A 12,964-nucleotide genomic window follows, 5' to 3' on the forward strand; every position below is an offset into this window, starting at 1 on the left:
ATAGTTTAAAATTAAGCCTTAGGATGTATTATTTTTTTTCCTCTTCAGCATAAAGTCACCTAATCTTCGATTATGTAATTCATTCTTGAATTATTTTCACGAAGAAATTTGGGATTTTTTTTTGCTCTTCTTTTGTCTTCAATTGATCTCGTTCTCGATTTGACAATGAGTCAGCATTCCTTCGATCTTATCTTCATTCAAAAAAAAAATGGTGAATTGATCTTTGATATTGTCAATGAACTGATAAGAGAATGTCTACTTCCCCTTTCTTTGCATCATCAGATACGAAAGATATACTTGTGTCATTAATACTATTTTATCATCACCTTCAACTCCATTGTTTTTTTTTATATTGGCACATATCTCTTCTTCCTATCTTAAAGGTACTAAAAATATATTACGAGAAAATTCGTTACTTTTCCTTGTTTTCAAAATCTTTTGAAAACTCGAGTTCCATCTTTTATTTTTAAAAACATTTCACCACGGAGAAAAAGACCTTCAATATCGATCGTGTGAAGTAACTGTTCATTTTATATGCCACAATTCATCCAAAGTATATTTGCGTGTTCACCTACTTATATAGACTGTTAGACTGTGGGTGTCCTCACAATATATATAGTATATAGTGTGTATGTATATATATATATATATATATATATATATATATATATATATATATATATATATATATATATATATATATATATAGATATATATATTTATATATATATATATATATATATATATATATATATATATATGATATATATATATATTATATATATATATATTCTTATGTGTAAGGAAAAAAAGTTTTTTGCTTAATAGTACAGAATATTGTTAACATTCGTAATCTAAACATGAACTTTAGTTCCATAAACACACACACAGTGTGTGTGTGTGTGTGTGTGTGTGTGTGTTTATAGAACCAAAGTTCATGTTTAAATTACGAATGTTAACAATATTGGTGTACTATTAAACAAAAAAAACTGCTTTTCCTTACACATAAGAACATTCCCAAACCACCCGAAAGACGTTTAATAACACCACCACGGCGGCTATTTCGCCAAGCTCTTATAATTTCGAACTAAAACGACCCACGTTTCGAGCATTTTGGTGAAAATCCTCTAATGTAAATATGACAAGATAATGACTCGACGATTGTCTGAAGGCCCCGAGCGACACTCTGCCCCCTCGTCAGTTAGGGAGCTGCTGTCCTGGGGACGAATTTAAGTGGCTAAAATCCCGGAGCTGTTTGACAACGCCGATTAACCCTGAATTTAATCACGAGATGGCAAAGGGACTTACTAAAAATGCTGTATTGTTTTATTAATTCCCATTTGCTCTGAGAGAGAGAGAGAGAGAGAGAGAGAGAGAGAGAGAGAGAGAGAGAGAGATATTGTTTCTTCAAAAGGACGTTGCTCACGGTGTTCCATATCAGAAAGGTTACGATATATACCCACGTCATAGAGAGCTTTGAAATGAAGATTATTGTTTCTGATCGAACCGTTTGTTAAAATGATGCTTTGTTATAATTGTGTGTGTGTGTGTGTGTGTGTGTGTGTGTGTGTGTGTGTGTGAGAGAGAGAGAGAGAGAGAGAGAGAGAGAAGAGAGAGACTGTTTCTTCAAAGGGACGTTGCTCACAGTGTTCCATATCAGCAGGGTTGCGATATATTCCCACGTCATAGAGAGCTTTCAAATGAAGCTTATTACTTCTGATCAAACCGTTTGTTAAAATGATGCTTTGATATAATTGTGTTAGAGAGAGAGAGAGAGAGAGAGAGAGAGAGAGAGAGAGAGAGAGAGAGAGAGAGGCTGGTTTCTACAAAGAGATTTTACTCACACAGTTCCATATCATTAAGTTTATGATATATGTCACGTCATAAAGGGCTTTTAAACCAATATTCTATTTCTAATCGACGCCCGTGTATTATTATAATACAATAAGTGTTAAAAATGATTGCTACCAATCCCCAGTCAAATAAGTGTTTTTCGTGTTTCTGAGACCTTTTCAATCCTTCCGGATACATGCTTTAACAGAATACTGCTTTTACAGTGAAATGTTTCAAAGATAACTCCGTATTTCAACTGCTGAGTAAAAAGAAATTCCTGACAGAGAGAATTCTGGTTACCGTATTGCAGCCAAATTGCAAGTTTTCAGCCAAACTCATGATCAGCTTCTCTGGAATAAAGATAATGGCCCATCACGTTTTACTTAAACACATAATACACGGGAGCAGTAGACATGGAATGCATAACTATAGTGGATTCACATCACCCGTGAATTTGATGTCTGGGTCAGTCCATTTCGACTCCCCGGATTGACCGTTAATAAGCAAATCACAGGCTGGAAACTCTCAGTCTCTCTCTAGGGTTCACATAGGCAGGATGTATGTTCCACCTCTCCTTGGGGATACTTTTGATAAACATATCCCTCAGGAGAGGTGGAACATACATCCTGCCTATGCAAACTATCGAGAGAGACTGAGTTTCCAGCCCCGTGATTAACTTATCAACAGCCAATCAGGAGCGTCGTAAGGGACTGGCCTAAACATTAGATGCGCGGGTGATGTGAATCTACTATAGTACATCTACTGAAGCGTTATTACAGAATGAAAACTAATGAAATCTACATTTTAATTTTAGGAGAGCATGAAAGATAATTCTTCTTATTTCTCAGATCTTCAAATATACTTGGTACAGTCACATACAGATTGCGGCTATAAATCATTGTAACCTTCTTCTTCTGCGTAATAGCAGTAGCATTATTAGTTGATGTTATGGTCGCTAATGTCATCCTTTGGTAATGTATCCTACCACATAAATCAGACGAATGAAATAAAATGTTCACATATAATCCATTCAAAGTATCACTGATTCCTCTGTTAATTCCATGGAATTTTTAAATGTTTCACTTTACAATTTTAGTCTACATCATCTCACTTAGATATCCTTTCTGAATGGGAGCAATATCATTCTCACTGGTGACATATCCGGAACGTTTAACGATTTGGAAATCAATCCAGCTTTAGTCCTTTGTAAAGATGAGTCCTTTGCACAGGACTCACGAATCCATCTCCTCATTTGAGAATCGAGGAATGTGTCGCATTAGCATCTTAATCGTGGATGCGTCGAAAAAGAAATCCCCTGACAAGTCCAGCCTCCACTGACGAATTCTACACTTCAAAGGGAATCATCCCAAAGGAAGAACTTGGATGAGGAATTCGAGCGCCGATCGATAACGCTTCCTCGGTTTCAGAACGATAGGATTTTGTATTATTAGAATCGGTTTCAGAACGATAGGATTTTGTATTATTAGAATCGGTTTCAGAACGATAGGATTTTGTATTATTAGAATCGGTTTCAGAACGATAGGATTTTGTATTATTAGAATCGGTTTCAGAAACGAAAATCGTCTTTTGTATTATTAAAATCGGTTTCAGAACGGATTTTAGGATTTTATTTATTAGGAATCGGTTTTCAGAAACGATAGCGGATTTTGTTTATTATTAGAAGTTAGGTCGAAGGCCAAGCGATGGGACCTATGAGGCCATTCAGTACTGAAAGGGAAATTGGCAGTACGACGGTTTGAAAGGTGTAACAGAAGGTTAAATCTCGCTGTTGCACTGTGGGACATTTGGTAGAGAGGGTGGACAGTGAGGCGGAAGAAAGAGAATATGAACGAAAGACTCTTTTTTGAAAGTTACATAGAAACCACCTTTACTGAGTGTAAATAGGTAACCTGATTTATGAGAGAAATTGAGCATTAAACCCCTTTATTGTGGGTCAATAGGTAACCTGATTCATGAGAGAAACCGCGTAGGAAACCCTTTTATTGTGGGTAAATAGGCAACCTGATTTATGGGAGAAACTATGTAGAAAACTCCTTTATCATGGCAAATAGGTAACCTGATTTATGAGAGAAACTGCGTAGAGAACCCCTTTATTGTGGGTAAATGGGTAACCTGATTTATGAGAGAAACTGTGTAGAAACCCTCTATATTGTGGGTGAATAGGTTACCTTATTCATGACAGAAACTGCGCACAAAACCCCTTTATTGTGGGTAAATAGGTAACCTGATCTATAAGAAAAACTGCGTAGAAAAACCCTTTATGGTGGATAAATGGGTAACCTTATTCATGAGAGAAACTGCGTAGATAACACCTTTATCGTGGGTAAATAGGTAACCTGATTTATAAGAGAAACTGTATAGAAACCTCCTTTACTGAGGGTAAATGGGTAAAGCCAATTACGAGAGAAACTGCATTGTAGAAAACGCTGATTTTAAATTCCGTTCCGGCACATCCGATACCAGATTTCATTTACTTGGGCAAACAATCCGTTATAATTCTATCCGCCTATCTAGTATTTGGCCTAGTGCTTGCCTTGTTGACTCTCTCTCTCTCTCTCTCTCTCTCTCTCTCTCTCTCTCTCTCTCTCTCTCTCTCTCTCTCTCTCTCTCTCTCTCTCTCTCGTTGTGTTTCTTTGTTTCCAGCGTTTAATGAATTCTCCGCTGAATGCACATATCACGTTTTAAAACGTAAAGCTATTATGTTCACAAAACGATTCATTTTTCATTAATTCGTTCCCCCCTCTCCGTTCACAGTGTTGTGCTACGTGATATGACAGGTTGGATTGTTTTTGAAATATGATGGAAACTCTCATATTTTATTTCTCAGGTGCGAATACCCAACGCCAACAGATGAGCGTAGGGATGCCCCCACGAAAGAATACAGTTTCTCTCACGGGTTTTTATCAAGGGAAAAATGAGAAAGATACAATACTTAAACATACAGATCGGACATGTGAGAATTATGACGTGTTCTGAATGCACCTAACTAAGCCTATTTTCATCTATCTTCGTGTAAGACTGAGATCCTCAGCCACTGATTGACGAAGTCATAGATTTATAATTCCGAGTCTGAAAAACTACAGGTTGAAATTCTGACTTCAAAGGCAACGCCCTCATAAATTGTGATCAGTTGTCTCAAATCTCTCTTGAAATGTTTTCACGGAAGAGTTTGCAATTGACTGGAAAAGGGACATATACAAAAAATCACTCACGCAAAGATATATATTTGTGTTTGTGTGTGTGTGTGTGTAAGCACGTATAGTACATAAATATCAAACAATACAGTACCGAACTGTATTACATTCCCCTTTGATTCTGCACTTAGAATGAATGAAAGAGCAATGGCCCCCTAAAAAGAAAAAGAAATAAACACCACCATTAAAATGTCCATTTCTTCTCGTCCCCCTTAGACCACCAAGTGAAGGAAGTGTCCCAGGAATACAAAACTGGCCTCGTCCAGGAAGTAGACTTCAAAGGGCACCCCTCGGCTTCTCAACCCCAGCAGGTGCAGCAGGACAAGCAACTGGTCTCAAACGACCCCCTCATCCTGGAGGCGCACCATGACTTGCATCACGACCACCAGCAGAAGCTGCCCCCCCAGGACTACATCCAGGAACACGACCCCAACTACTACATGAATCCTCAGTCCTTCCTACGTCAGGTGGGTCTTGTCTTGTCTTCTGCTATGCATCTACCTGGGGAAGTGGATTCTTTGCATTGTTTATAATTATTTTCGATTGTATTCTGCTTATTATTGGAACTTTAAGTTACATAGACAACATTGCAAAGGATACGACTTTGTTTCAGAACAACCTGGAAAATATTACTGGAGCAGTTATGTGTAAATTCATTCCCACACAATAGTCGGTAGCTAGATCATTCTTGCTCTATTGTTCTCGATCAGCAATCAAATGAACCACATTAACTATGGGATAGGATACATATTTGAAATAATTCCCATACATTAACAAACACACAACACACACACACACCAATATAGTACACAGTGTCTCATATGTAATACAATCAGCTGCCAGTGTTTTCCATCTACCCATCACATCCAGCAAAACTTAAAAAAAAATATATTCCCTCCATTAATCTAGGTGAAGACTCACTTCGGAGAGCATTTCTCCATTTCAATAATTCATTCTGGGACCCATTTGATCATTGTTCTTTCTGCGTTCATTTAGGTACATTCCAATGAACATGTATTTTTTCTTCCTTGCATATCTTTTGGCATGTCTGAAAATTACCCCCAAGTAGTTTTTCCTTCTTCTTTTTTTTACTAATCGTCCATTTCCTCATTCCAATATCGATAAAATATTTTCATGTTCATGCTAAGATTCTCTCTTCTCTCTCCCTCCTCAAACTCAGACATCTTAAATATGTACGAGTTACATCACGCTTAATAAATTATTACCATATTGAGGCTAATATTCCTCTCTCTCTCTCTCTCTCTCTCTCTCTCTCTCTCTCTCTCTCTCTCTCCTAAAAGTCAAATGTCTAAAAAATATAAGATCACGCTCAAGACAACATTCCCATAAGGGGCTGAGATTCTATTCTCTCTCTCTCTCTCTCTCTCTCTCTCTCTCTCTCTCTCTCTCTCTCTCTCTCTCTCTCCTAAAAGTCAAATGTCTGAGAAATATAACATCATGCTCAAGAAAACATTCTTATATTCTTATAGGGGCTGAGATTCTCTCTCTCTCTCTCTCTCTCTCTCTCTCTCTCTCTCTCATCCAACTCAATTTGGATGTGAGTTCATGGTCCAATGCCCTCTCCTCCAACCGTTTAACAGGCTTCTCCAATTGGGGCCCTTTGCTCCCAATGGCCAAGTCTACGTAGGAACACTTTGCCTGAGTGGTAATAAAAACTGAATAGTAAAACTATTTTGGTATTAGTAAAGTTGTAATGACACGTACACGCACACACACACACACAAATATATATATATAATATATATATATATATATATATATATATATATATATATATATATATATATATATATATATATATATATTATATATATATATATATATATACACTTTTTTTATTATTCAAGTATATCCTGAGTAAACGAGTTGAACAAATATGCCATTGATATATCACATCTAAGTATATTACGAATCAAAGAGAAAACAAAAATAAATATAATTGATATATTAACTTTTAAAGCTTTATATTTATTCATTCCTGTTTCCTTCTCCCTCACAGAAAAGTCCTATGGGTCCTATGGACGCCGAGGGCATGAGGATGACCAACCACCCCCTCCAAGGAAGCCCCACCCTTCGGTCGGCGCGCCCTTCGACATACCCTCACGACTTCTCCTCCAACCACGCCCTCTCCTCCTACTTCCAGGGGATGTCTTCCACGCCCACCTCCCCCTCCTTCCCCGTCGGCGCCAACAGGAACTCGATGCACAACCCTTACCCTTACGACATGTCCTCGATCCACGCCACCCTATCCTACCAGCGGCGCCTATCCATGCTCCTGCCTTCATACTCGCAAGACCCTTGTGCCACCGCCACCCTGCCCAGGTCATACCCTAGGGAGCTGCCTTCCTCGTCCTCCTACGGCCAAGGATTCCCCGCACCATCGTACGCCCAGCATCGCCTGAGCCTGAACCGGAATGACCCTCTCCTCATGGAGCGAGTTCCGTCGGCCTCGTCACTGGTGCTCCGGGGGTCTTCGTCGGCGGTAGCCGTCGATCCTGAAGGCGGGGACAGTCCCAGGACTTCAGTGGTGGTGAACCCTCCTCCTCCTCCTCCTCCTCGTCCGTTGACGGAGCAGGACTTGTCAGCGTCCTCCCCTAGCCAGAGGGAGAGCTCCGTCTAGCTAGCAGGAGAGTTGCTCTCTTCATCCAGTGGGGCAGCTTCCATTCAGTGGTGCTCTGAGGTTCGTACTTCTGGGTTCAGCCTCCATGAAATAACTTCTTGGGGAAATAAATTTGGCTATCATATTTATGTAGGAAATAAATCCGCCTATCCATATTTATGAAGGAAATAAATCTGTCGAAATTATATGGTAGAGGGAAGATGAATCTGCCTAAATAATATTTAAGTAGGAAAATAAATTTGTCGAAATTATATTGAATTATATTTAAGGGGGAAAATAAATAATTATATAGAAGAGGGAAAATAAATCTGTCGCGATTATACTGAAGAGGGAAAATTTATGTCTAAACTATATGGAGGTGGGAAAATAAATTTGTCGAAATTATATTGAGTGAGGGAAATAAATCTGTCGTAATTAGATTTAAGGGACAAAATAAATCAGTAAATTCGATATATATCTGTATGGGTAACGGTATTCAACACTGAAAACCAATAAATCTCAGGTTTACAACTCGTGTGAGGTACCATAGAAAAAAATTAATATAAAAAGATTTGTATTACTATGGGGAAAATAGTATATCTCGTTCTTACAGTGTTTTTAAATGACTGAATTCTGATTTCACTGGGAAAATAGTTTTCTGTTTAGACAAATTAAACTACACCATTATTATGCTCTTAAACCATTAGTCTTAGTCTCCGGAGCATTTCACAATTAATATACGCATTTCTATATTATATATAATATATCTATCTATCTATCTATATATATATATATATATATATATATATATATATACTACTATATATACATATATATATATATATATATATATATATATATATATATATTATATATAACATATAATATATACATACACACACACACACCCAGTGGTCAGAAAGCGTTTACAATATTTTTTCTCCCTTTTTCCAGGTTAGGAACTTTCGGAAGAAGGTTGGATAAACCTCATTTCCTTTGATGTCCAAAGAGGTGCTGGGGGAATACTCACACAATTGGTCACAAAACCTTATCTAGGTAAACGAAATTAGCGCAAAAAACCACGAAGAAAAACATACACACGCGCACACACACACAAAATTCGGCTGAAAATTACCAGCTTGCTAAAAGGCCTAACGTATGATAATTTTTTGGTTTTTGTTTTTGGACAAAACGAAATATTCTGAACTTTTCAGCAATATTGCTATTTCCCATCCTTGACCTTTAAAATAAACCTTTTTCAATACAGTTACTTGATGGATTTAATTACAATTGGACATTGTTTTCTTCATACATGGTTTCTCAGTTGCAAAAGTCAAGTGTTTTTCTTTATACATGGAATGTTAATTGAAAAAGTTAAGTGTTTTTCTTTATACATGGTTTCTTAATTGCAAAAGTTGTGTTTTTTTCATCTCTAATTATCATATTTCGACAAAGGCCACTCTGCTCGTGATATGTGTGTAGAAAATCGTATCAAAATTAACGAAATTAATATCCATTTGCAGTAACTACTTCTTGTCTATTGCAACCGAATTCAGGTGGTCTCATTCACTCTGAAGTCATACAGGTTATAATGAAAACATGTCATGCACAATCACTTACAACACCTGAGCATACGCACAATAATTCCCAAAGCATCCTAAAGCAGGACATCAACCAGTAAGGATTCCTTCCTGAAAGGGCTTCCCCCGCTCCTCTTTCGGGTGTCTTTATATCAAAACAAAAAGAAGATAAAAAAGGGGAATCTCGCGATTTGGAAGGAGGTTTCCCTGGAACGTGGAAACTTGCGAGTGAGTGAGCTTGCGTTATGCCTGACCCATTCGTGACTTCGTGCGTTCGTTTCTCAAGACAATCTGTGTTTCTGTCGTGAGTGGTGGCTGTTTACGATAAAAATAAAACTAAAAAAAACTCCATACAAAAATGGACCATAACATTTCCGTGAAAAAGAGACTTTATTTAACTTATCATTCCTTTTCATCATGGGAGAGGGAGTAAGGATATCCTTCGCCGGAAGGAATGACAAGATACATGTGAAGCAAAGGACGTATTGCGCAAAGTTTCTCCTACTTCAGCAAAAGGGTGCTATCAGTCAATAGACCTCTGGAAAACACTGAGGTCTTTGACTTCAGTTTACAAATCTCGTTTTGTTACAGACAAGGGTCTCTCTCTCACTGTCAGAGACAAAACAGTGACGTATTCCTAATTTCACGCTGAATATACCTCAAGAGAAAGAAGAAGAAGAAGATGAAGAAGAAGAAGAAGAAGGGGGTATAAGAAAATAATATTTTTTATTTTGCTTGTGTGTATAATAGTGTCATTAAGTGGCCTTGAGTTGGGGTAACTAAGCATTTATCTCTCTTATACGGCACAAAAGAACTTTTCTCTATGTAACTACAGTGAAAAAATATATATAAAAAAAGAGTGATTCAGTTGTTACTGGTGCTGTTATTTTGAAGGTGTGGGCTGTGGGCGTTCTGGAGTGTGGGTTGTCATTGCAACTGGCAAGCTAAAGACAGGTTACCCGAGAGAAAAATGAATTCCTGAGGTTTTGTTCCAAACTGAAAATATGTCCTTTTGGAATCAGTATCTTTGTTATTTTTATAACGTTCGACGAAGAGATGTACAATTTCCTTCTTCATCAAGTGGATTGCGTTATATAATTCTGCATGTGGTAAAATAAAATCTATTCAAAAAGAGAAAACATTAATGTCATAATCTGGTTTCAGGACATAATCAGAAAACGGAAATAATTTGTTCGTCGAATTTTGGCAAATAGCAAACCATATTTTATAAACTGTGAGAAGAATCAGGTTAGTTGTTGTTTTAGGTTCAAGAAGATTGGATTTTTAAAAATGGGAAAAACACAAAAAGAAAGAAAAGAGTTAAATATAAATCCAGTTACTGTAAGATAAAAATATAACAATCACGTTAGTTTGAACTTAAACCCTTGAAAAGATATATTTTCTTTTGCTTATTTTTTAAATAATTTTTTCTGCTAATTTGAGCCTTCTGCTTTATCTATTCTCTCTCTCTTTTATTATTATCAAGATCCTAATTATTTTACTTCTCGAAGCTTCCACGACATCTCAGTAAAAGGACTTGTAATACTAAGAATTAAATTATTTATTAAAGCACAAATATGTTCAGTAAATACATCTATGGATATACGTACATCACTTATGCACATTTACGTATCATGTACACAGACAAGCACAAACACACACACACACACACACACACACACACACACACATATATATATATATATATATATATATATATATATATATATATATATATATATATATATATACATGCATGTGCTCGCACAGCATTTGCAACTCAAAAGACAAATGTACAGCAGAGTCGAAATTCATGATTACCTCTATTGATAGCTAAATTGGTAAGGTCACTATCAGTCACATATCAACTCAACAAAGCACATGTTAGAATCCAGGACAGACATTGCTTATCATGCATAATATCCCATATGTATAAGGCAATGACAAGTTAATGCAATTCGATATTAGTTGGATAGCGGTATCTTAATATTTGTACGTACAAACAATGCCATGTGTCATGTACACAATTTATCATACAACCACAGACACGTGTTACAAATTTACCACTGGCTGAACGGATAAAGTCACTGCTTCAAATATACATTAACCCACCAAGGCACAGAATTGATTCCTGGTCAGACTAAATGTGGTTATTACAGTTTTATAACTTTTTGGTGCAAGTTAGGCTTATGGCAAAATGAATTCTAAAATAACGCTTTATTTGAGAGTAAATTTTCAAAAATATAAACATGGGCATGTATAGAATTAGTAAGTTACAATACTATACAGATATAACCCAGTGCAGCGAACACACCACATGGTATCAAGGTGGAGATGGGTTGACTTTGATTCTAAAGACAGAATCTCTATTCGTCAGATCCAATTACCACTGAGATCAAATGTGTTCTTGTGTACGTTGTTTCACAGTTACATTAAGTTCAATATTAATTGCTTCGTGGAGGTTTAAAATGGGAATTTTAAAATATACATACATACATACATATATATATATGGGGATACAATCCACAATGAAGTAAATTCCTCTTGAAGTTTAAAATATATGTTACTTGTTAAACTTCAAGAGGAATTTACTTCATTGTGGATTGTATCCCCATTTACTTAGAGGTACGACATAGTACCTGGCTTCTGCATATATATATATATATATATATATATATATTATATATATATATATATATATATATATATATATATATATATTATTTGTCCACATATATTAAAAAAATTGTTTTCCAAATCTTACGAATTCATTATAAACTTTATTTCCTCCCGAGAGAATAGGCATCACCAACCTTACGGTTACTACACACACAAAACTGCGTTAATTACCATTACTTATTCCAGCTCTAACGGCACAAACACACAACCACACACACATCTGCTAATTGAGTATCGAAATTCTGAGGCTAATGAAGAGTGATGGTCGCCATAACCATAATGAGAGGTACTTGTGTTAACGACCTGGAACACACCTTTTCAATGGATGTGCCAGTCTTCTTCTTGGAGAGGGATTTCCAGAATTCCAGAACTGGCCTGGAAACGAGATGCGGATATTCCTAGAATATCGTTTTTTTTTTTTAAAGTTAGTTGGGTGGTAAGGCTTCTGTTTATTTATCTATTTTCTTCTTGTACTTTCAAGAAGGATGATAAATAATTCACATTCTTAATTTTTGTTGCAATCAAAATTGAATTAGGGATTTGCAATTTAGTTTCACACTTGCATCATTTCTTTTGAAGATAGTTAGTTGTAAGCCCTGTCCTGTTATAGTTTATTCTTGAACTTTCAAAAGGATGATGAATAATTCACATTCTAGATTTTCTGTAGTGGTTAAATCTGAATTAGGAGGAGTTAGCAATTTGTTCAAAATTGATCATTTCCTTTGAAGTGAGTTGGTTATAAAGCCAATAATCGTCTTCTAGTTTGCTCTTGAGCTTTCAAAAGAATGATAAAAAAATCAACAAACTTGATTTTTGTTGCAGTTTAAACTTCATTTGCAGTTAGCAATTTAGTTTCATAGTTTATTTCTTTTGAAGTTAGTTGGTTGTAAGGCCACTGCCCTGTTTCGCTTTGCTCTTTAACTTTTAAAAGGAAGAAGAAAATCGGTTAGATGGAGGCTGACAATATCCTGATAGTCAAATAAAGTTATATACCAAAAGGATTTCCATCTCATAACTGTCGAAATGCGATTACCACA

The 12,964-nt window shown here is 36.3% G+C and overlaps 1 protein-coding gene across 1 annotated transcript in view; it reads left to right on the forward strand.

Annotated features, from left to right (window-relative positions):
* The window catches only part of LOC135211049 (nephrin-like), a 187,015-nt gene extending 176,092 nt beyond the window's left edge, over positions 1 to 10,923 (forward strand). Inside the window, 3 exon segments of the mRNA XM_064244107.1 lie at positions 5,265 to 5,515; positions 7,069 to 7,749; positions 8,623 to 10,923. Coding sequence (XP_064100177.1) covers positions 5,265 to 5,515; positions 7,069 to 7,689 — 872 coding nt within the window. The 3' untranslated portion in view covers positions 7,690 to 7,749; positions 8,623 to 10,923.
* Positions 10,924 to 12,964: the final 2,041 nt, after the last annotated feature.

The sequence above is a fragment of the Macrobrachium nipponense genome, chromosome 4 (genome assembly GCF_015104395.2).
Source record: "Macrobrachium nipponense isolate FS-2020 chromosome 4, ASM1510439v2, whole genome shotgun sequence".
Classification (NCBI taxonomy): domain Eukaryota; kingdom Metazoa; phylum Arthropoda; class Malacostraca; order Decapoda; family Palaemonidae; genus Macrobrachium; species Macrobrachium nipponense.